Raw genomic sequence first — 25,732 nt, 5'->3', positions numbered from 1 at the left:
GTGACGTGTCGGTTTATTGATCAGTCAATCCATTTCTACAAGCGGTGATTGCTTTGTGACGCAAACAGCATTGTGGTGACATTTTGAGTCGTGTCCAGAGGAGATTTATCCATTCAATCAGGTGATCGGTGACTTTTTCCTCAATGAGCACATTGAGGTGTACAATTTTGTGAAGATTCCTTTACAAATGTCTGACAGTTATCTATGACGATAATGTCGCATACTTTGTATGTGAATTAAAATTTATTGAAGTATGTGTTTTCCTGAATTTTAAGTAAAATGTGCCTGGCTGGTCATTGAAAAGAAGTTTGATGTAATCACGATGGTTGTTCTTCTGTCTTTTGATTTTATTAAGACAGCAAATGCAGTGGAGTTATATACAACATATATGCAGCTTATTCTCCTGCCACTGTATTGATTTTCTCAGTTCATATGAAAAAAAATGCTTCATCTTCCTCACAAATATCCATAATTGACCACACATTTGCACATTTTATTTTTATATTAGTCAATATGGTTCATCTTTTGATGGTGATGCAAAGTTTTATACTTTTTTCGTGTGTGTGGGAGTGTTTTCTATTATGTTTGCTTCCTGACTTCCTGAACATAATCATATTTGGTGCGACATTAAGTATAAAACATGTACCAAGGCACGCTTATCTAAACTTGTTTGCTAGCCTTTATTAGGCTATTTTAAATTTGTAACAGAGACAATGTGTGACTGGATGGTTTCTTGATTTATTATTAAATGTACTTTGTCAAATGGGTTTCTTGCTCCTATGGATCCCGTTTTAATTGAAAATCGCACTCTGTATTGACGCTTATTGAGGCTGTTGTTATTGCAGTTTTACAATATAAAGGGCTTTTCCACGGTTGGGTTCTTGATTGACGAGACTTTGCATGAAAATAACAGTGTGGTAGTAATGATGATTACAGCAATAATTATGAAAAGGCTAATGGGGTCTTGATGGTAGTAGCGCATTACAGTGATGAGAATGTGAAGATAGACAGTGATGTTGAACAGGATTCAGTCTTGCGTGTGTTTATTTGTGCAGGTCACTGCCAGTACACATTGATGCCTGCATGACAGGCTTTTGCATATCACAATATAAAGTAAATGTAATTTACACACGTGTGTTGCAGGGGATGATGTATCTGGAGGAGCGTAGGCTGGTCCACAGGGATCTGGCAGCCCGAAACGTCCTGGTGAAATCTCCCAACCATATCAAGATCACAGACTTTGGCTTAGCTCGCTTACTGGACGTTAATGAGAAGGAATATAACGCGGATGGAGGAAAGGTAAACATTGGTAAACACTTGCATGAACACAAGGTAAACATAGAACACAACTGTGTTACTGCATGTGACTTGTCCCAGCATACAAATTGTTTTTCGATGGTGCAAATGATGATAACCTTGAGACGAAGCATATTTGGGAAGTAATCCTAGGCTGTGTTCAGAGTTTGGTGCGATTGCTTTTCCAGTTTCTGGAAACAAATACATTTTAGAGCTTGTTTGGCACATCTCAGCTGGTTACAATTACTACCAGTCAAAAAAAAAAAAAAAAAGCAAGCGTAGTTATCCGAGCAGACAGAATTCTGTTGTCCTATCAGGTTGCACTTTATTCATATGCTTTTACACATCAACGTTTGCTCCGATGTGAACGTTAAAGGAACCAGGAACAAATGTGTGTTTTGAAAAGCACCATGTCATGTTTCTGCTCCACCAAAGTAATAAATTGAAGGTGCGAACATTGTCTTATCAATCCATCAGGCCAAGCTTCAAGACAAGGATTGTGGCTGATTCATAACATTTCATGGTAGTAGTTTTATCAAAAGTACACCATTATAAAATGGCAAATATCAGGTTGTAGTTGTGCAAGCACACCTACGAATGTGGTGCTTCCCAGTTTCAAGCAATCTTATTTGTCAGCCATGGATGAGTGAGCCACTAATTTAGAAACCAAATACAGTAAATTAATAAAGTACTATTTAATTTAAAAAATGTCCATAGTTGCTCATGGGCTTGAAATGTGTAATAACTTACCTAGTTACAGCACCCATACATTAGTAGATGGAGGCAAACTCTTATGTTTTCACAATTAATAAATACTGTACATAACAATTCATTAGAAATGCATGCAGAAAAGTGTAGCACATAAAACAATTACTACATAAAGGCAAACAAAAAGAAAAGGTTGAATAGCAAAGGTGACCAAGTTGAATGCATACCAGAAAATAGATGTAAGAAATGTTTTCTTCATATATTGTGAAGGAAGATTGCGCAGAGTAGGAACTTAAACAGTAAATGTGCTATTTTGTTTTGTGGCTGGCGCTCTGTTTAGATTGCAAACCAAGATTTGAGGATGCCTGGAGTCGGTAGGTGGAATGAGAAACAACAAAGTCATTAATGCAGCAAGAAGCGTGGCCGTGTAGCACCTTGTAGCTAATCAGCAATGGCTCGTAATTTCATTTTGAGTTTCACTGCCAGCGGAACAGAGAAACACGTACGGTCAGATCAGGTTACAAGTACCAATAATGTTATCAAAAGTACAGGCCATAAACATGATACCGCATTAATGTTGTTTCCTTGTTTCATCAATATTCATAAGCTGTAGGAGTCTCAGATAATATATATTATACATTTACAGTTTGGTGTTTTTTTTTAAACATACTGATAACATATGACAGTGATAACAGTGGTTCATGTTTAATTGTTTTAATTCATGTATGTTTCATTTTCAATACAAACCTCATCCATTAACACAAGGCAACCTTTTAATATAAGCTATAGACTTGGGACTGGAGCTTTAAAAAAGCCTTCAAAGAATTATACGTGTCAGTCAAGGAGCTCTCACTTCTGCAGTAACACTTTATTTTACATAATCAAAAAATGTCATCGGTTGCCGTTCAGGTTCATTAAAAAGTGACAGTCCCTGGTGAATGTTTTGTGCGTGATGTGTCACTCGTCTCCCTGACAGATGCCCATTAAATGGATGGCCCTGGAGTGTATTCATTACAGGAAGTTTACTCATCAGAGTGATGTTTGGAGTTACGGTAAGATTGTATTAAGTGAGTTTAGCTTACGCATAGGTTAATTGTTCAACGAGGGCTAATTCATGTGTCTTTTACTACGAATTTGCCATAATGCATTCAGGGGTTTGGATGAATATCATGTTGAGTCCATACAATTTTTTATGGTTTTTCTTTTTTTAATTCATGAAATCTATAAAACTGTGTATGTGAGGCTATATACCTGGTAGTGTAAATGGTTCCCCATAAGCACACTCATTTCATAAGTTTTTAAACAACTAAGTCTACATTAAGCGCCCTTGTATCCTTTAATCAATTAGTCCTTCTCATTCTATTCAAAGTCCAAATGCAAACTGTCAGTTCCTCTGATTAGTTCCCTCTGCTATTCTGTTTCTTAATCCCATTTTTTTCTTTGACCTCCTCTGGTTGCTCACGTCTCTGCTTCTGAAATGACGTACAATTTGCTTTCTTTTTGTTTCATCTTTTTTTCTGCTGTCTTTGTGGCTTTGCTTTTGTTCTTCTTGTGTCTTAATGTCCCATATTTTATCACTTTTTGTTTTATTTTTGTATTTTTATCTGATTATTTTAGGGGTAACAATTTGGGAGCTAATGACCTTTGGAGGGAAACCGTATGATGGAATTTCAACCAGAGACATTCCAGACCTACTGGAGAAAGGGGAGCGTCTCCCACAGCCCCCCATCTGCACCATTGATGTCTACATGGTTTTAGTCAAATGTATGTCATCATTTGGGAATATTTTGTTAAAATTAATCCAATGCATTACCACCATATGTGTTGCAAATCTCCCCTCAGATGTATTGAAACATTGCATAAACCATCCCACAAAATGTGCTGTGCCTAAAACTGAAAATGCTCAAACTAAATATTGGTTTGACTTTTTTGGCATCTTTTTTTCCACGCTTTCTTTTTCAATTTCACAAAAATAATCTGAAAACATCTGACTTTGTTACATTTTTCATTGTCTTAAAATGATGCAAGTGAAAACAAAATGAACTGAAATTTATTTTTGAACACTATATTGCCTGGATAGACTTACTCTCAATGTCTAGGTATGCATAGCAAAGATTTTGTGACCATTTTTGGATTTATTGCATATATGCGTAAAACAATTTTGTAGTTTTCACAATCTGTTTGACAAACAAAAGATAACAGAAACTCTACCACAACCTAAGAAAAGCAACTTTATTCTTCGAAAATGAGTGCTCTCACTGACATGCACAGACATCAATATGTCACGTACGTGGTTAGGGCGAAGGCAAGAACATGGTGGACCCAATTGCAGGGAAGCAAGACAGGAGTGCGGGAGTCTCATAATAATAATATTTATTCTTCAAAAAGGGAAAACAAGGATATTGGATAAAGCAAAACTGAACTAAGTCCCACAACAGATAATCAAACCAAAGTAACAAAGAAACACTTGAATATCTAAAACTGGAAACAAACTATGACCTGTGAGTAAGACGTGGAATAGATAGGGAAAATGACACCTGACAATGACATACCACAATGATAAAGACAACTGGCGACTATGACATGGCAAAGACATGACAACGACAATGAACCGACAAGAACGGAAAGAAACCAGGGAACTAAATAAAAACAAATTGACGAGACAACGAGGAACACCTGGACAAGACACGAGTGGCTGGAGAGAGCTGATTGGTCGACACAAAGTAGACGAGAACAGGTGGACACGACAACCTAATGAGCACACGACAAACATGGAACACAGGAAAACATAACCCAAACCAAAACACAGACCATGACACAATACTGCATCTCCACAGGAGCCTTATTTACTGAACAATCTGTTTCCCACTTGCTCTATTCATTTTACACAGCAGAACGATTTCAGTGGCTCCAATAAATGCCACTATAGTGTTGTTCTGAACAACACATTGAATTTGTGAAGAAAAACAAAGTTTGTAAGACATACAAGTTGTATGCTGTTGTATGATACAACTTATTCCACTTGAATTGTCCGTAACCTCCCCACCAACACGTTGGATTTATTTGAATGGGCACCCCTGTCCTGGCAGCGCTGCACAGCAAACCTCTGATTTCATGCCAGTGTCACCTCAGCCTGCGGGTTCTGGTCTTGCCAGTCACCTTGGATTTTGGTGACACCTTGAACCGGCAGCCACCTGGCAAGCAGGCACACACACGCTCACAGCAGGATGAGGTTACCGTCACCTATCTGTTGTGCGGCTTTTGTTGCATCACGATACACAAAACTCCTAAAAACAACACCTGCTTACATATAAGCTCAGACCACTAACAGGAAAAGTAATAATTCATAGTTGAAGCATGAGCTGCCTTCAACACTAAGGTATGAAGAGTACATAGACATGCACTGTATTCCAATAAGGTCCAGTTACTTGTCCATCAAAATATGTTGCTGCTTTTTTTGCATTTACACATTGTTATCTTCTAATTCTTCCAGGCTGGATGATCGACGCAGACAGCAGACCCAAGTTCAGAGAGCTGGCAGCAGAGTTCACCAGGATGGCCCGTGATCCGCAGAGATACCTCGTTATTCAAGTATGTTAATCAGGACTTTTGGAATGCATCTCGTCAGTCACATTTTCAAAACATAACCTGAAAGTGGATTAAGCTTGGGAAGCTCTGAACATTAATCAGCAGAATTTAAATCAGAACAACCCGGGTTCAGTTTGAGGGGCCATTTCCATTGAATGGAGAAAATGTGCTTGGTTTGGAGAGCAAAAATTTAATAAATAAAATAAAGATAGATATAAGATAAGATAGAAAAACAGTAGCATACAGAAAGGCAGTGTGTTCCTGGGAAAAATTGCAACTTGCTCTGTAAAATGCTGACAAAAATATGTAATGTGACATGACATTTCACCCCACCATCTTCATATACATTAGCTTAGACATGAATAGTCACAATCCAATCAAAGAGTCAAGGAAGATGGGCTAATTTGACCAACTGAGACCATCTTGTAACATTAAAAATCAAGTCAGTTTTTCCACTTGTATGATACAATAATCACTGAATGTTTATACAATTAAAAATGTATATAACATAAAGTGGAGAGAAACTTCTTCATACAATGCCGATGCCACCCTGACCTCATCGGTGTAAGTACTTCAGACTGCATGTAAAGTTAATCAGGGTAGGAAAGAAGCCTTTTGGGTGACATATGAGTGGAGATATGAGCAGAAGCACATAAACGTTAATATCCAGGCTGAAAAGAAGTCTTAACTGTGTTCAGAACAGGAGCAAAAGTGATCAGCTGCGTTCAGATTATCATTCAGAGCAAAAGGCTATGTGATATGCATATTGCAGAGTGTAATATTGTAAAGACTGCGTTATTACTAATGGAGGCGTGGTATTCCACCCATGTTGACTCGATTTTGAGAGGTTGAAGTAATCCCCATGCACTTACTTGAATATTTATGAATATAATTGAAAGTAAAACTTGATAGTGAAGATGTCCACCAGCCCATTCCTCCATTAAACTCTATTATGCAACTCAAACATCTATATGGATTTCAAATATTAATTCTTTGAAGAAGGTCAAGGCAAGCTGTTTTATGTCCATGTACCTCTGCTAAAAACAGAACTGTCATGAGCTGATCTTAACATCACAATCTGTGACTGTAAAATATAGTTGATGCCTTTTAACTAAGACAACATTTAAAAGGGTGGCAGTTGTAAAACAGCAATGGTGCTCTGCTAGCCAATATATCTGCAAGGATTTTCTTTTCTCCTGCTTGATAGCTGAAGCCTGAAGGTTTTGTCCTAACACTGACCAGTGTTTGGAACTGTTCATAATTCCCTCCATCTTGATGCAGTTCCAGCTGAAGAGAAACAGCCCCGAAGCATGATACTGCTACAACCATGCTTCACTGTGGGTGTGGTGTTCTTTTGGTGATGAGCAGTGTTGTGTTTTTGCGACAAATATACCTTTAGGAGTTATGGCCAATAAGGTCAATTTCTGTTTCATTGGACCACAACACTTTCCCGCATACATTTGGGAGAGTTCAAGCGTGCTTTTACAAAATATAGCTTCGATTTATTTTTTTCTTTGTAAGAAAAGCTTCTGTCTTGCCACCCGACGCCATAGCCCAGATAAATGAAGAAGATGGGAGATTTTTGTCACATGTACTCAACAGCCAGTTCTTTCCAGGAGTACCCACATGTTCTTCAATATTGCTGCCGGCCTCTTGGCAGTCTCTTTGACCAAATTTTTTCCCTGTCTTTTCATCAATTTTATTTGGACTTCGCTGCGTTCCATGGTATATTTAATACCTTGGAAAACCTTGTGCAAAGTTCTCATGACTGATACCTTTGAGCAATGAGATCCCTCTGATGCTTTTGAAGCTCTCTGTGGACCATGGTTTGTGTTGTAAAATGAAAAAAACCCTACTAGAACAGCTGAACTGTGTTTGAAGTTAATCAAAGGCACTTTAAATGATGGCAGGTGTGTGCTGACACCCATTTAACATGAGTTTGAATGTGATTGTTGTGATAGTTCTGAGCACAGCCACATCCCCAATTATGAGAGTGTGTGCACAATTGTGCAGCCATATTATCTCAGTTGTTTGTTTTTACTTCCTCTTTCTAAAAGATTTGTTTTCAGTTGATTTGTACAAGTTATAGATCACAACAATGGTTGAAAAAGTTTTGAAATCATTTATCTTGGTCTAATTTTTACCCATTGTATATACAAAAAAAAAGTACACTAATGTGATAATTATGAATGCAGTACATGAAAATGAACTGCTCACTGGATTACACCAAAACTGTGGTCGTTTTAAAAGTATGGCATTATTAATACGCATTTCTTTGCCAAACTGCTCGCTCCCTTTTGTCAACTTAGCCCCTCTCATACTTAATTGAGTTTAGTCCCCCATCGGATCACCGAAGGGAAATTCTATTGGAGATAATCCTTGTTTGACATAGTTAATTCAGCAAGACAGTGGCACTTTATCTGAGACACATTTCAACTCTCATGACATTTTGACAGCCTTTTCGTGTCATTTGTTCTTAGGGGGATGACTGCATGAAACTGCCTAGTCCAAACGATAGCAAGTTCTTCCATAGTCTCCTGGATGAAGAGGAGCTGGAAGACCTGATGGATGCTGAGGAATATGTTGTGCCCCATTCCCTCAGTATCCCACCTCTGACGTACACTTCACAAACACACACGGACCCCAGCAAGGTATTGTCTCGCCGGAATAGCCAGTCACCTTCAGAGGGACGTTCTATAGGCATGGAAGGCCCAATTGAAGAAAGGCTGTTCAGGAAATTGCCATTTAATTGAGTTGTCTGGATTGACAGTATAATGGACCCTCTGCTAATGAGTTAATTCCGCATCAAAAGATTAATGTTAAACGTTTTGCTTGTTGTTTTGCCTTGTTTGTTGCTTTCTGCAACGGTACAAAACAGAAGGACCAGGCTAAACAATGGGTGGTAAAAGAAAAGCGTGAAAATAAGAAATGTGGACACATTACACATTATATATTTTACAACATTTTTTTGTGTTTTTACATCTTAATAATGATATTGGTTGATGGGGTTTTTTTCTTCTTTTTTTTAGAATTGTCAGGCAGTTGAAAATGTTATTGTGCCTTAAAACATTTTACAGTTAATACAAGCTTTATTCTGACAGTTCGACCCTGGAATATCTGTAATTTCTGAGAAAATAGTTTGGAAATACAGAAAAAAAAATAGTTTGGAAATAAATCACAACCCAGCATCCTGAGATAGATTATTCATAACCTTAGAGGTTCGAGTGTACTTTTTTGAAGTTGTTTCACAAACTGGTCCGAACTATCTTTTAAATGCGAAATCCTTTCTGCATTATACAACCAACAGCCTACAACGTGATGTATAGCTGTACAATCCAATCGGGTTGAATACTTGAGATGGATCAACAGTTCTGCCATAATAATATTCCTTCTTAATTGATAACTCAGGGAGGTAATATTATTGTGGTTGTTCTTTACGCCAGTGTACAACAGCAGAGACCTCAGTAACAATAGCCATGATTTTGAGAAAGCAATGTAACTATAGCAATTCAGTTCCATAACTCTAAATATGAGACGTGTGTGTATAGTTTTTGATCAAAATATGAAGATAAAACCAAAAAGAGGAGGAGGTGAAATGAGAACTGAGAAGCAGTGATGTCGTCAATACAGCAAAGAGCACAGCATGAGCTTGGTCATTTCATCTAATAGCTGCAGGCAGACAACGAGTAGTAAACAGCCTATGAGAGAGAAATAATCTTCCTTATATTTAACTGTTCAGTCAGTATTGCACACTCTCAACACTGACTGCTTCATGTTTAATTTTCAAATGGAGATGGGCCTATGTCCGTGAAGATGTTCTCATGTCGTACAGAAGTATTATAGGTGACTGGGGAGGATGGAAAATAAATTGTTTCAAGCAGAATAGAAACAGTATGGGAAATGCAGACAGAGAAGCATTGGGGCGAGCAGCTGAAAACAAACCAGGCTTTACAAGGGAAAACAGACGTCAGGAGTTTTGACTACTGGACACTTTGAGGGCTTTGATGTCATTTTGAAATCATTTTTATGAAACCGTCGTTGGTAATCATGTTCCCCTGGTATTGTTTATGTATTGCTTTTCACCAATGCTAGTTTAGTTTCCGACTGAAGCAATTTAAAAGAAACGAAAGTTAGATTTCCTTTTTGGGGCAGTGTGCAATTTCCAAATTTCTAACAAATGGTGAATGAATAGTTGTTGTTCGCCACCAGAATATCGCGGAAAAACTTTTCATCTAAAATTCCTCCTCTTTTCTATCCAAAACCAGTTTTGCTACCAGGATCCTAATTTTAGCAGGCAAGACACGATGGCCACCCTCCCGAGAGTAGTCTCTCTTCCCCCTGTGAGTGGCGCCTGTCTGGTTTCCCAGGACCTGGCCCCCGGGGGGCAGGCTGGTGGTGGATTTGTCCGTGCCAAACAGGAAGATCCACGATGTAATGGTACTCTAAGGAAGCAGGCCTCCCCGAGATCAAGCGTCCTTGTGGCTGGCACAGTACATTCTACAGGACAAGGTAACACTAAGTGGTGCTTAGAACTTGAAGTGACTGCAGAGAATGATAATATTGTATTACAAGATGTGTGTCTGTGTAATGAAAATCTCCATCTTACGTGTTCCATTAACGGTTCAATTATTTAGATTAAAGATGACGGTATGAGTCAATCATTAATGTCTTTGTTGGCTTCTTTTTGTTTCATTAGGTGGGCGGGAGGACTGCAGTGGACAACGTTACAGCGCAGACCCAACTGGTCTCCTTGCTGAACGAGGAGCCAAGGGAGAGAAGGGACAGGATCCATACACGACTACCAAGAGAGAGAAGAAGAGTTCAGGTTACTTTGACAGTAATGAGCAAACACACTTAGTGGAACTGAATAAATACAGTGTAGCATCATCAGACATTTTATTACATCGGTTTTCAAATTACGTGGTGCGCCAGAGGACTTCAATGCAGCGGGTTGAGGGGGAAAAAAGCACATTTAAAATTTTTTAACAGGAAACAATTTCCATTTTTTAACAGCTAGGCGCACTTCATCTACATTTTTATTCTACAGGGGGAAAACTACTGGAAAATATGTAGTTACTTTTCATGCAAACCCCTTCCTTTTTACAGCCTTACATCATCTAGTGACTCAAATGTGAACTACATCTGCAATGTATCATAGGGAAATGAACTTTAATTAACTACATGATGGGTACAAAGGGGCAGTCAGTTGAAATGGAATATTATTATATTTGTACAGCTTTTGAATTGGATTTCATCAGATTGTGTAGCTGTATCGAATGTTGTGTCCATTGAGAGCATGAGTCACCTTGTTACAATTATTAATATGCAGCATAATGCAAATCCAACAAATGATTGATACTCTATCCTGCTGCTTACCATTCTGGAGACACTAATTTGAATTTATTTTGAACTACAGCAAAGATTAACTGAGGTTTAAAAAAAATGGATCCGAACCAATGTAAATCCTCTTCCTGTTTGCAGAATACATCAACCCTGTTGAGGAAAACCCTTTCATTACACGTCGCAGAAATGGAGAAGCCCATGCAGTGGTTGACGGAGCAGGCTGCCACACTTTGCAAATGGCCGGAGCTGATGCCGCAGCCGGCACCTCCGGCGGCCACTCCACCCGCAGGAACGATGAGTATGTCAACGAGCCGCTTTACCTGAATACCTTTCTTAACCCCGGCGACAAGAACGGATTAGCCTCTGCAGTCTCCTTCTCTGTCCCGGGGACTTCTGCTGCCCAAACGGTATCACAGACAGTCAACAAATCGACGTCAAGCTACGCAGTCCCTTCCTCGGGATACGTGCTAGCCCCTGGTCACCTCCCTCACCCAGCGTATCTTTCACACACCCTGCATCCGGGGCATTCGGGACATGCTCCGCACTCAGGCATTACGGGAGGCACCATCATGTTCGATAAGAAAGGCAAGAAGGCTACTTTTGACAATCCTGAATACTGGCAACACAGCCTCCCTCCGAAAACATCTCTGCACAACCCGGAGTACCTGCAGGACTGCAGCACACGCTTTTTCTACAGGCAGAATGGACGTATCCGCCCTGCTGTTGCTGAAAACCAGGAATACTTGTCTGAGGCTGCTATGAAAGCTGGCAATGTGTTACCACCCCCTCCCTACAGACAGAGGAACACTGTGGTGTAGTCGCCCACCTGTAGCACGCAAAAAAAGAGGGGGTAAGTCATGGCGAAGAATGAACCTTGAGCAAATCCTCACATTACCAAACAGTGTTTCTCGAACTGAGTTCTTCTTGTACCTGGTGTGGAAGCCTCTGTGATTTCATTCTGGCTCAAAGACTCAGCATGTACCGACAGTGTTCTAGAGCTTTTCTTACCCACTATATTTTGTTTTCTTTTTTCAAAAGCAACTTTTCCATCCCTTACTGTAGTACTCCCTGAGACACAAAAGCAATCAGTAATTACGAATGTAGATTTATGATGATAGGGGGGAAAGGGCCCAAAAATAGTGGGTAGCCAAAAGAGAGGATTATTATTTTACTTCTACATAGCCATAAACTACCAATCCCAGTCACCGTTTTTTAATACTTCCCACATAGTTGAACTTGCTCATGACAGCAATCACACATTGGCATTGCTTGTGTGTAGCCTGTGAAAGTGATGCAAGCCCGCAGAGTTGTCGTGACTTGCCAGCAAAAAGCTGCGGTCATGCTAAACAGCCCAGATGTTGCAAACCCACACACTTCTTTGCCATGTTGTTGCAACAGTACTGGAAATCAAATATTTATCACATGCAGTATTGTTCTTTACACATGCCGCCAGCCTTGACACGCCAATATAATCTTCAAACATGAATTCATAACCAAATGCATTCACGTGTCAAATAAACCCTCTGCCACTTGAAATGTATTCTGCAAGAAAAGCGCCATTAACCTTCAGATGGAATACACTGTGTTCTTATATAATGACGCAGGAGCTGTGCACAGAAAGGGTCGATGTTAAATAAATATCAGTGCAATTTTGTGGAAAGTTAGCTTAACGTCTGGTGGAAAGCATTTTACGGATTACTGGCATGACTTTAAATGTAAATGCTTTAAAGTTAACCTTATCTAAGGTATTGTTACCTTTCTTCTTCTCATGCCATTCAGATCAATCCCGCCTGAGCAACCAATATTTCAGCATAGTTAACACATTTAACAGATGCTTTCTTTGGCTACAATAGAAACTTTCTTAATGATTTACTGTAAATCCTTCAAGTGATCCAATTTTGTTCTTCTTCAGATATGCCACAATATCCTCAAATCCAAATCAGGCCTTAATCATACTTGGATAAAAAGTAGATACGAATGAGATACAGTAGCTGGACATCATCAAAACAATAGGGTGAGTTTCGGAAAGTGGTATCTGGGAATGGACTCCTGTATATGCATCCTCTGGCAGATGCAAAACATGAGTACAGGTTTTGTAGTCTGAATACCAAATAGCACCACTTTTCCATTTGTTTGTTCTTTTAGGCTTCACTATTTACCGTTCTTTAACCATAGAAAAACACAAATGATGTACAGTATTGCACTGAACTTGTCCTACACTTAACAAGGGGCAAAGTATGCATCAGCTCTGAAGATAGAAAAGAAGAATCTGTAAATTAAGTCAAATATGTCTTTATGTGAAAATATTTTTATTCAGTGAATTACTGAACCTAAAAACTGACCATTTGCTTATGACTTAACTGCAATTTATTCTGCGGCAGTTAGTGTTACTCCATCAAGAGATGGCATTGAAAGTGAAGGGATAATTTGATATTACCATATTAGGATGCTTATAACATTTGTAGGGAGGGATGTTGCTGTGTTCACTTACACATTTATCTTTCCGGATTTTAACCTTGATTGCTTGTTATATCCTTTATTCCACTGCTTGGTTGATGTATTGAATATTGAGGAAAAATATTAACTCAAATCGGTTTAAGTTCTTACACTCAATGGAGAAAGGTCTTGAATGCAACTTTTAAGTATTTGCTCAATCACTGTCTGAGTTCGATCCTGTAGTTCCACATTCAATTAACAAATCGTGTGCTTTGCTTTAGGAAAGACCCTTTTCGTACCCAGTATGACTGCGTCCCATTGTAGACAGATCAAGATCTATAAAGGCACGCCGTGATTTGTTTGGTGTGAGAGTCAGTCCCTTTCTCAGGTCTAATCAGTCAACTCTGACCTGGAAAAGATCCTTCTGGATGAACACGAATTCCCACAGACACACTTCAAAAAGTTCTGTTCTCTCTCTTTTTTTTTTCTCCTCCTCTCCCCAGAAGCTGTTCTAGCTCCAAAGAGACTAAGTCCATATGTGAGGTGTCCCAATTATTGTGTTCATATAGTGTACTTATGTTAATCATGTAATGTGCGAAATGTAATGTGCTTTGTCAAAAATCAGTTATATAAGTCACTTTTTGCCACCAGCCAAATAGGGTTATTGGCACTCGTGTGCGTATAAGTGCATAAGTGACAGTACTTGAGAGTCAGCATAAGGCTTCATAATGGATGTCAATGGAAAGAAAAGCCAATCCTATGGAAGAGAAAACCAGTGGGGGCTCTCTTGCAGGAAAGGGGCTTTTAGCTTTTTGAATGTTACAAGGGAAAGTGGTCCCTTGTTGTTCTGAGGGGGAAATTGTATTCCCCAACATCTCTCCCATTGCACCCACTCAGAATCCTTAGATGACAGGCAAATAGGTTGTAATCTCACAGCCAGTATGAGACTAACATATGAGCATTCTAGAAACGTTACCTCACCAATCGTCAATGTCAATGTTTTGTGAAATCTAGGCAGTAAGATGGTGCAACAACTGCGAATGTTGACCACAAGTGTCATTCTTCTTCTCCTGTCTTTACCTTTCAGGTGAAGAAATCCATGTAGCAACTACTGCAGCTGGTGAAGTAAAAACAGAGACAATATTGAATAGAAAAAAGAAAAAAACATTTGAATGCCACAGAAGTCGTACAATTCGGGAAGCCTACCTAAATTTTGGAGCAGGGAATATGCGTTAGAAAGCCACACCAAAAAGGTTGAACCGTCGCAACAGGAAAGGCTTCTGCTAGCAAGAGCTCATTACATTTTTTTCTTGAAACATGCATGCACATTAAATAAAAGTTTTGTAATGGAGACAGTTTGACACTGAAACAAGCTGATTCAAATTCCAGCATTATTTTCTCTGGGGGCGGCACGGTGGCCGACTGGTTAGAGCATCAGCCTCACAGTTCTGAGGACCCGGGTTCAATCCCCGGCCCCGCCTGTGTGGAGTTTGCATGTTCTCCCCGTGCCTGCGTGGGTTTTCTCCGGGCACTCGGGTTTCCTCCCACATCCCAAAAAAACATGCATTAATTGGAGACTCTAAATTGCCCGTAGGCATGACTGTGAGTGCGAATGGTTGTTTATTTCTATGTGCCCTGCGATTGGCTGGCAACCAGTTCATGGTGTACCCCGTCTCCTGCCCGATGACAGCTGGGATAGGCTCCAGCACGCCCGCGACCCTAGTGAGGAGAAGTGGCTCAGAAAATGGATGGATGGATGGATTTTCTCTGGGATCAGCACCCCAAAATGGATTGTGTTCCCCTTAAAAGGTTCCACTGTAGTCCAGAAGAGGCGTTTTATTAAGAATACTGGTGTTTAATGTGAAGGTTGGTTTACTCACATCAGTATTTTACAGCAGAAGACCGCCCTTTTAGCTCTGCTTCCGCTTTATGGTCATTTTTATTGTATGCACCTACGCTGTACTTTCATTGTGAGGAAGTATAATATGTATGGATGCCCAGAGGGGAGTGAAATGTTTGTTAGCATGCAATGAAAATGATCATCGTAATAGTTACATTTTATATTTGTATTAAACTAGTAAACTGGTGAAGAAACATTTTTTCCCATAAATTCATATTTAACTAGTTTTCAGACGTGTCAAGGCTTGAGGCCTCCATACCCGTAAGCATTATAAATGATACTGTATGTCTTCACGAAGACAATGTGCAAACACTATTTTTTTAATTATTATCTTCTACAAGTTTCTCTAATGACTTATTGCTCCTGGGTCCCGATACAGCGTCTTGGTCATTTGAAGGTTTTTAGCCTGATAAAATGTAGAGATCAGAGAAGGTGATTTTGCAGTGACCACATTATATTGGTTTTGGACTGACTGGTAAAACCTAACCTGAAAAAAAAAAAACATAACCTCATCTCTTTGTAACTCCTGACTGACATGATGGATTCTTTTTTATTATTATTATGTTCTGGAAAGGGTGTGATTGTCATTTAAAGACTAAATAGACGAGTTGATTATACAGCATGTTAGTCATGTCTGTATGCTTTCTCTCTAAGAAAGGTACAATTAACCACTCATGGATATATATGGGGGACCCTTGAAATGGAATAATTATTTCGGTCGTTCTAACTCATCCTACCAATGGATGAGGACTTTGGATGGTTTATCTCCTTGAAGTGGGACTTTGTCTATTTCTAATTTCTATGGTTTGGTTTTTCGTATCACAAGGACAGTCATTTCTTTCCACACAAAGACATGTATATGGTCTAAATGGAAGAACTGGAAAAGCAAATACTGCTTCTGTGGGAACGTCACTCGAAATCACTCATCTAGGAATTGTTGTCAGTGCACCATGAGACTTTTAAAAAAATAATAATAATAATAACTTTGTTTTTCTTTTTTTTTTGAACCAGAACACGCTGTGTGTATGTAAGATAATGTATCCAAAGTGTGTGCCTGCCACACATGATTTATAAAGTGTGCATTGATACAATGCCATCGCAAAAGGGACATTTGACCAAGGACAGTTTTACAATGTAATTATTGTGCTATTGAAAAATTCATCAATATTTTTGTTATAACCTAATCACAAATGTGTCGATCGGCATTTTAATGGTTAAATTAAAAATACAGTAGTAGTATTTTTCATAGGTGGCAGCTGTAAATATGGCAACAATGTTCCTTTTTGAAGTTGAAGAGTGTCTTTATTCCTCTTCGCATTGCATTTGAGTGACTATCTGTATTCTTTGCAGGGCCTCATTTTTGTAAATAGCTATACAGTATACATGCATATACAGTATATATATTACGTAAGTGTAATTTGACAACTTTTGAAAATGCTTGCAGGGTCTGTTGTTAGCCCATCATCCCCCTGTGATTGTGGGATTGTACTTTCAGCACAACTTGGTGAACTGTGACCTCTGCTCTTGCTCACGTTGTTGCAGTTTTTATATGATTATTGTGTGTATGGTATACTCACATATACTCCATATTTCACTCAATGGTATTCATCTCTCAGATATTTTGTACTCTTTTAAGATGCCCTTGCAATATTAACAGATATTCAATATTCAGTATGACTATTTTTCTCAACAATGTCTCTCTATGCTCTGATATTTAAGGTTTGATTTCCTTGGGTAGTTTAATTTCGATTTGCACTGAGTTGAGTCATTGTTTACTTTCAGAGGTGAATACATGGGGTTGCAATGCGGATTTCTGTAGCAATATAATGTCACAAACCAAGAAGGGAATTTAACGATATCCTCAAAAAGGGAAATATGTCACATTGACAAAATTGGTCTTTCAAATAATCAGCTACTGTTTTGGCTTCATCAACAATTGCAGTAATATACTGTGTTCACTTCTCAGTATGTCTCTATTCATTTACATAAGGTTTTTTGGTCATATCTTTATCTGACCTTGCTTGGTATTTTGTACTGTACATTAGTCACAACAGAGAAGAAGCAAATTCAATGGTGTGTTACAAATTGGGGCACCAAGGTTTACTGAGCTCATCATTAATTTGAGAGTCACACAATTTGTTAAATTTACACTCTCAACTGTCAGGAGGGTTATAATTTTCAGACCATTTCATGGATGCACAATTTTCCTATCAGAATGAAGCACAACTTGTGTTGTAAATAGAGGAGGCTGTGTGTGAGGGAACAAAAGCGTAGTGCTTTTACAATACACTATAAGATAACTACTGAGATTATGTTTAAATGTTACAGTCTGTAGAAAAAAAGTGATCGATTTTGGTTCAATTATATGTTTGTATATGCCTGATATGGCAGGCTTTTATTTGAAAATGTATGAATATTTGCACAAGTTATCTTGGCAGCAAACCCAGCCTAATATAAGATATCAAACATGTCCATTTACAGCTCATCAAAGTTCAACATCACTTCCGAATACACTATTTGCAAAGAACTCTTTCACGAAAGCTACCATTCATTGTTTTTCATATTATTAAAAAAAAAAAAAAAAAAAAACAATTACAATGACTGGGTACTACTTTTTATTGGGCAGAAACTTTCTTTTCACTGGTTTCATTGGTAAAGTTCCCCCAAAAAATGGCATTTAAAGATGTATCCCCCTGTTTTGTTACATGAATCTGTCAAAACTATATTTTTAATTCAATATAAATAAAGATCAGTCAATATTTAAAAACGGACTGTGCTTGTAAGTCTAATTTATTGGCAAAAATTGCATTTGACCATCTGCGCCGGTAGTTACACGTGATCAACCTCCAAATTGTCACTTCGCCAGGCACTTCGCCAAGGACACCCCATCGCTGAAAAAAGGTCCACCAAATTGTCAAACATAAAAATCACACAAAATCAGGATACGCCGGCATTTGTACGCCGCCGCAGATGAGCCGTCTACAAAAATAGAGCCCATAATCTCTTCAGTGTCATTTACAAGCCCTGAGGCATCCTGGTTCGACAAGTCCAGAATGCCAAAAGTCACCTTCATAACCACTAGGGTTGGGGATCGAGAATCAGTCAATCGATTATAACTGGGACTAACATTCCGGTTCTCTAGGAATCGTTTAAATAAAAAAATAAAAAAAGTGGTTCCTAGTTTCGATGCCTACAGTCCACCAACCCCAAAGAAGAAAGTGGCGAAAACCAACAAAGAAGAACTTGCATGAAGATGTGCTTGTGCCCAACGGCGTCGGCAAACAAAAGTGTTTCTTAACTTTGTTAAAATAAATGACCAGTCGGCTCAGTACAACACTTGGAATAAGATTATATCGTGCAAAGGAGGCTTTCGCGATGTGTAGAAGTCTGACATGCTCCCACCCGCTCCGAGCCTCAGCTTACACCGCGCGGAACTTCAGTGGGTGAGTGTAAAACAATAAAATACGTCTAGGCTAACAGTTAAAAGGTGAGTTGCACTTTTGCACTGATGGTTTGTAGCGTTTATTTTAGTCTTCAAACCAAGCTAAGAGCTGATGACAGTCAAAAATAAAATGCAAATTTTACCAATCTGGAAAGAAAGTAGAAACAGTCGAATTACAAGCTTAACATTGAGATAAAACTTCACCAAAGGTCAAACTAGCAACTTTACATCACAATGAATTCACATAAACGTTGTCTCACAGTATCACAAACACTAACCTTGTGCCTCATCGGTGGGTAGGTGAAGGAATCAATGTTTTACAGAGCATTTGTTTCCATTCTTTACTCTTTTTCAGTCAGTCTTGTTTTACTTTCGTTTTTACCGGTGTCGTGTGCCTTTCGTGCCATATGCTAAATTCTGGTGCGTACCCTTCAAAATAAAAGGCTTCATGCTTAAAACGGGAAGTCAAGTTGAAACCTGCACATATAAACCATTGAACAGTCCCAACTAACTATTTTAACTGCTATCTTTAACTTTTAGCTGAAACATTAATGAATATTAAGTCAATTGGGTTAGTTCTACACATATTGCCTTTTAGTTCATAGGTTTGATATTGATACTGGTTATAAAGACCCCTTAGTCAAATGTTCATTTTAGTCTATGCTTTGGGCTGCTAAGAAAATGGATTTTCACAATTTGGACACCCCTTATTTAAACCATGCAAATGTTTTTGACCTTCTTGACATTCTTGATTCTGATTCTTTTAGGGGGCTAAAAGAATCAGAATCAAGAATCCTTTGGAACCGGAATCGCTCAAATTCAAAGGATGCCCAACCCTCATAACCACGTATGTCACGGGAAGAGCAGAACAAGGAAATCTGGAATCACACCAACTTTATAATAGTTTTTTCTTTCTTTTTTTTCAGACAAGCCACATCTCCTAATCTATCTGTCTTTCTCTTGATGTTTTCTGGAAGAAACAAAAAAGTTGGGTTAAGCTTTTGATGATTTGCGAGCCCTTCAACACACCATAACTCAAATCTGTCCGTTTGTTTTCCTTCTAGACACACGGTTGGTGTGGCATAGCCTGTGGTCCCAGTATGACACATATTAATCCTGTCCAGCTGACGCCTGGCTGCTGATAAGGCTCACTCATTCACTCTTCGATTGCTGGGAGCATTCTGCCTCTTGTTCAAAACTAGGGGGGAGTCATACTGTTTATATCCACAATTGTTACCCAAATTTTCACATTTGATATTTTCAAAAGTTGGTATACTTACATGGTTGGAGTTTACATAGGATATGATACTATTGTGGTTTGAGTTTACAGTGGTCTAGTACAGTAATTCATACTAATATTTTACTATGGTAAACAGCTCTCAGTGTGATACAGTGTAGTACAATATTAAAAATTGTTTAACGATAAGCAATATTTTTTCTTTTACAGTTGGATCCCTGGTTATGACATGATCATCCATATGACAGGCAGTAATGAAATTATCATAGCAAATCCAATAATTGGAGCCTTTTGCCCCAGTCAAACCGCTTTCCTTAAGAAGCTAATAAAGTGTGATCAAAACAGGCAGCTCCTGCTATTGCTCTAACTTTGACAGATCAACCCCCTCTTAACAAAGCGGCTTGATTTTTATCGGATGTGAAGAATGATCGGGATTGTTGAATCCAAACGATCTGAAGTGTCTTTGGGCGAATCGATTGACTGACGCTTTTCCGCAATCTTTGACAGTCCATCAATCTTCAACGCAACACCTCTACAGTGCAGCAAACTCATTTTCATTGCAACACATTTCCATAGTTGCTGATATACAGTGATATTAAGTACAGCAAAACCACTATGGTCAAATGTGGTCTGTGACACTACTCAACCTCTCGCCTTTTGAAGCAATTGTCTCCGTAGGAACAACCTTTTCCAGGGCAGACCTGTCGCAATAATAAAATGTATTAACTGTACATGAATTTCTGTCATGCGTCTCCATATGACAGATATTATTCATTATTGTCCTGATTGTAACTCAAAAATGAAGTTATCCATCCATTCATTGTTGGGTTTTGTTGGGTTGGGTTGTGGGGGGTGGGGCAGCTTAAGCAGGGAAGCCCAGACTTCCCTCTCAGCAGCCATTTTGTCCAGATTTTCCAGGGTGATGCTGAGGTGTTCCCAGGCCAGCCGGCAGTCGTAGTCTCTCCAGCATGTCCCGGGTCGTCGCTGGGGCCTCCTCCGGGTTGGAAGTGTCCAGAACACCTCACCGGGCGGGAAGACGTCCAGGAGGCCTCCTAACCAGATTGTTTTGGACATACTGTGTCCTACAGGTGAGTTGTAACAGCAACAAAACTGCCCAACGTTCAGTAGCTGCAGACAGGAAGTACACAATGTATTCTCCCGACACCGTTTCACACAATTGTATTCAATAATTTGGGGGTATACAAATGGAACCTTGTAATTTTGAAATAGACGTAAAAGAAAGGCTCTACGGGATTGTTTTTGTTTTGTTTTGTTTGTTTGTTTTTTTCTGGTTCCCACTCTTGCCTTTATCGCATTTTCTCAGGGTGCTCGTAGTACGGATGCAGCCTGCATCGAAATCCCAGCATGTCGGCAGCCTTTGATTGAACGGACGGTACAAAGCCTTCTAAGCAGCGCTGCGATCCCCCTTGAGACTTTCTATTATGAAACACTATATTGGATTCTTTTCCATGGCTGTCTGTCTGTGGAGCCTAGAGTCACTCAAATAATGCACAATATATTGCTAAACCTGACCAATAACCGTATATGCTGCATGTGGTGTAATTTCAAATAGGATTTCAAAGTAAACCAATGATTTACTGTATATTCATGCTATATTCATCTTGAATATTGAAGGACAAGCATTTACACTATTGCTGGGAAAGAGACATACGTTATGTTATTGATTTAGAATTGTTTACAATAAACTTGAATGTCATCTTATTTTTCTCAGCTGTCTGCTCAGATGCTTTTTGGCTAGAAGGGACTGCTGCTGTGCCTGCCCACCCTGCCCTCAGTAATGATGATGAGGAGTAGTAGGAAGATGACGTGGCGGACCCAGACTTTGTCCCACCGACCACGACTTGGACATTCCCAGCACAAGTAACAGGGGCCCCTGTGCCAAGAGAAAGGCCGTGCGGCCTGACGTGGACTACTTTAATAGGTACTCGCACCCTGACCTCATCGGGCAAATAGCCCGATGAGGTTTTTGAGCTGCAAACAAACTTGTATGCAGCTCAAAAAAACATCAACACCGCTTTTACCACCAGCGATTGTGTAATAATGACCTTTTGTGACCATCCTTATCTTAATGGTGATGAGTGCCCATCGGTAGAAGATGACTAAGCTACTGAATATCATGGTTCCTCAGGTTGCCAAACTGATGTCATCGAAGTGGTTCAGGCTGCTGAAAAGGATGGGTCACAATGTTATGATTATGTTATCATGATGATGTTAATGTTTTTGTTTTTCCCCACTAATGGGCAAAGGGATCTTATGGTCACTTTGTTGAACTGGAATTTCTACATGAAAGAAAAATTCAGAAAAAAAGAAAGAAAAATGTTACAAAAGGAAAAGTGTCATTTATGTGCCCGTACAACACTAAAAGTTTCATGAGTTCCCTATAACCAGTGAATCTATAAATTTTGGGTAATTTAAGTCTTTCTTATTTTTTTTAGTTTCATCCAGTTCACGTGATTTGCGCATGGATGGTAACATCACGAGCAAAGCTTGCAATGCAGTTGGTGGAAGATAGGGTGTGTACAGGATTATAAATTTGTTCGGATGTGTGCGTTAATGACAAGTGAGTAATGATATAAGTAAGTATACATCCTGTCTGCTCGTGCCCTGAAAGTGCCCGTGTGTGTTATTAAAGTGTTTTACATGACAATGAATAGTGTAGCAATCACCAAGCCGGCGGCATAATAAATAATGATAATAAATTGTAAAATAAATGTTTAAAATATGCTGTCACATAATGCCCCCTTGGCTCCTCATCCCTCTGAACAGGATCAGCCATTTTGAAAATGAATGAATTGATATTTTCATACACCGAATATGTATATTTTTATTTTATCTTTTCATCACCAGCGATTGGTTGCTCCTGTATAAATGTTAAATAAGCTTATCATCATCATCAATTTTTAGCACATTTATCTCTGGCTTTTTTTTTACGCAAAGTTAAATGAGCACACCGTATATCAAATGAGAAAATGGTAATTGCAAGTTCCTTGGCACAGAAATATACCCAGATAATACCTACAGACCTTTTGGCTTTTAATCATTTGATTTCTGATCTCCTGTATTTTACCACACAAAACTGTTACAAGTAGAAGCTGATTTGACATAATAAGAATAAAACATATAAATAATCTACATGGATTCTTATTTCAGCAAATCACCTGCTCATCTAGGTTTAAATTACTGTGGGACCTCTAAAATGGAACACAATCCGTTATCTGATGCTGGTTGACCACATGCAGAGTTAATCATTTGCTGAACTGAGCTCTTGTGATGTATGCAGACATCTCATCTTACATCATGCACGATGGAAGTTCAAACGAACGTTTGTACAACTCAAGGAGTATTTTTCCTGAATAGTTTGGTGGAATTCCGAATTGTTCAACTCTCGTGTACAACATGTTTGCTCTATTCGATTAATGCGACACACACAGTCAAGCATATAACGCTCCTAAACGTGTAGACCACATTCAGTGACCATGATATAAATTGAATAATTTCCAATTAAGAGCTGTATGAGTACTGTCATTTTAATTCGTCGAAGAAACAACATTAGAAATGTTACTTCCTCATGTCTGTTCAGTTAATGGCAAGGAATGAAGTGACTTCCTCTTCTAGAATTTACCACTGCGAGCAGAGTGCTAAATGATACCAATTGTGGGCAATGCTGAATTTTAATTAAGCAGCAATCTTAAGTGAGGAGGCGTCGTTGTTCACATCGACTCTCCATTGCAATTACGCAGCTCTATTCATGTGAAACATAATGACTTGAAGACACTTCTTTGTTGGTTTACAGCAGAAGCATAATTGTGTCCTTTCACATGGTGAAAAAAGGCACATCATAATGTTCTATTTGGACTAAGTGTATAATAAGTTAGAAGTTCCATTTTTATCCTGCCAGAGCATGTAGACCTTTTCAGAGAAGACAGTTTGACACACCGTAATAAGAAAAGTGCTAATAAAGACATTACAATGTCTTCAGAGGCTTTTGTGTTTTTAGGTTGCGTATTATGCACCTCACTGTCACACAAATTGCACAGAGCTTAAACACATTAGCACGATGACTCAAATTGACCACTAAATGCTTGCTATATCAACCTGCTGTCTGTCCTGTTCACACATGGCCATGTTGTGCTGGATTGTATTTTTATTTAAGTTTTTTATTTTGATTCGATTTTTTTGCCATTTTTTTCAGCAAAGCTCCTGAAGCCCAAGGTAACAGGTCAGCGCAAGGCTGCGGAAATGATTGACACCTCGTCAGTTTGACAAATCTGACCGAGTTTTTGTTGTTGTTTTGTTTTTAAATCGCAAGCTCGCCCTCTAAGTATGTACAACTGTCTTGAACCATGATCTATATAGTTCATAAATGTTTTTATGAAACAGATTTCCATTCACCAACAAGAGACCCAGGATGTATTGTGTTTTACTTCAGAGGTTTAAGAGCTGGAGCTCCTCACGCATGCACGCTCTCGTGGACTGTGACTCCACCATGTGTCCTTTACCTGTCGGATTCAGCTGATGCGTCGTCTTTGAAAACTGTAAGCACGTTCAAAATCTGAAAGTGCTCCCATTGCAGTCACACTCAAGTCAGGGAAGTTGCCCCGTTGGCGCAAAGCAATTACAAAACCAATGCACACATACACAAACACCATCCTCAGGCATACAGAGACAGACAAATTACCTCCCTGTCAGATTAAATCAGAGTTGACACCCTTTAATTAATTTCAGTGTATATTCGCATTTCTTATTGTGTCTTTCCTCTCATTTTGCTGCATCTCGGCTCTCCTTTCCAGTCTATTCCTAAGGAAATCATCAGTTTGAAAAACGATGCAGTCATCTTTTCCACCTGTCCTTCCCATCACTTGTCCTCCATATCTCAATGTCTTTTTTCATCTAAACATTGTGACTGGGTGGAAAATGCAGGCCTGAATTGTTGCTATGAATTAATGTCATTTAATTTACATTCTACATTCCACAAAGAAATTGTTGTCGTTCAATCAGTCAAATGTTGCAGTTTTTCAGATATCTGACGGGATGAAACAATGAATCTGTGTGGTATGTTTCAATGTATATAGTACAACTGAATTGTCCTTTAGTGTTAAGGGCAATCAGGCCATAAATACATTGGCCACTGTAAATCTACTCAGGCTTTTTTAAACAAGTGTTCATTTTTTTATACATTTATTGTAGCTCTTCACAAGTTTCATTAAATAAAAAAGTAAATACTACATTTTAAAATATACCAATCAATACAACGTATACACACACAAATTGGAATTTGGATTTTCATTTTTTTTTTCCTTTACAAATTTTAAATTGGAGTTGTTTAACCGCACGTTCAAGTTTGAAAGGTTGGCTATATCGTGTCTAGTTATATACTGCCATATAAATTACTCTAAAATGTAGTTAACATCACACTAATGATTCGGGGCATTTAGCATATTATTTACATTTCAATTTATCATTCGCCATTCATGTAACTTTGTCCCTTCCTGGCTTTTCTTACTCCACACTGAATCGCTCTTCGCTAATCCCTTACTATTCACACAAAGTCACGGCCAGACACTCATCAAGCCACTCAACATCACCCGGAGATGATACGAGGTGATTTCTCCATGGCAGATTAAACTTGAAATGCAGCACCATAAACAAGTGCCTGATCACAGCTCCATGTCACGGATTATGTACTTCACAAATACACGCTAGTATTGACACAGGCAAAGCTATAAAATGTCAAGGAAGCTTGCTTCTTTATTGGTTCAAT

At 38.9% G+C, this 25,732-nt stretch overlaps 1 protein-coding gene across 5 annotated transcripts in view; it reads left to right on the top strand.

Annotated features, from left to right (window-relative positions):
* The window catches only part of LOC133410327 (receptor tyrosine-protein kinase erbB-4-like), a 238,167-nt gene extending 217,229 nt beyond the window's left edge, over positions 1-20,938 (top strand). For 4 of the 5 annotated variants that reach the window (XM_061691353.1, XM_061691352.1, XM_061691351.1 and 1 more), the window contains 8 exons: positions 1,144-1,299; positions 2,981-3,056; positions 3,622-3,768; positions 5,498-5,595; positions 8,073-8,243; positions 9,858-10,101; positions 10,289-10,417; positions 11,074-18,018. In XM_061691353.1, coding sequence (XP_061547337.1) covers positions 1,144-1,299; positions 2,981-3,056; positions 3,622-3,768; positions 5,498-5,595; positions 8,073-8,243; positions 9,858-10,101; positions 10,289-10,417; positions 11,074-11,753 — 1,701 coding nt within the window. In that variant the 3' untranslated portion in view covers positions 11,754-18,018. Of the gene's footprint in view, positions 1-1,143; positions 1,300-2,980; positions 3,057-3,621; positions 3,769-5,497; positions 5,596-8,072; positions 8,244-9,857; positions 10,102-10,288; positions 10,418-11,073; positions 18,019-20,859 lie in introns of those variants that run through there. The other variant, XM_061691350.1, reaches the window with a different exon arrangement.
* The last annotated feature ends 4,794 nt before the right edge of the window (positions 20,939-25,732 follow it).

Source organism: Phycodurus eques, chromosome 12, assembly GCF_024500275.1.
Source record: "Phycodurus eques isolate BA_2022a chromosome 12, UOR_Pequ_1.1, whole genome shotgun sequence".
NCBI classification, from domain to species: domain Eukaryota; kingdom Metazoa; phylum Chordata; class Actinopteri; order Syngnathiformes; family Syngnathidae; genus Phycodurus; species Phycodurus eques.
The sequence above is the reverse complement of the archived record's forward strand: the minus strand, read 5'-3'. Positions and strand labels throughout refer to the sequence as shown.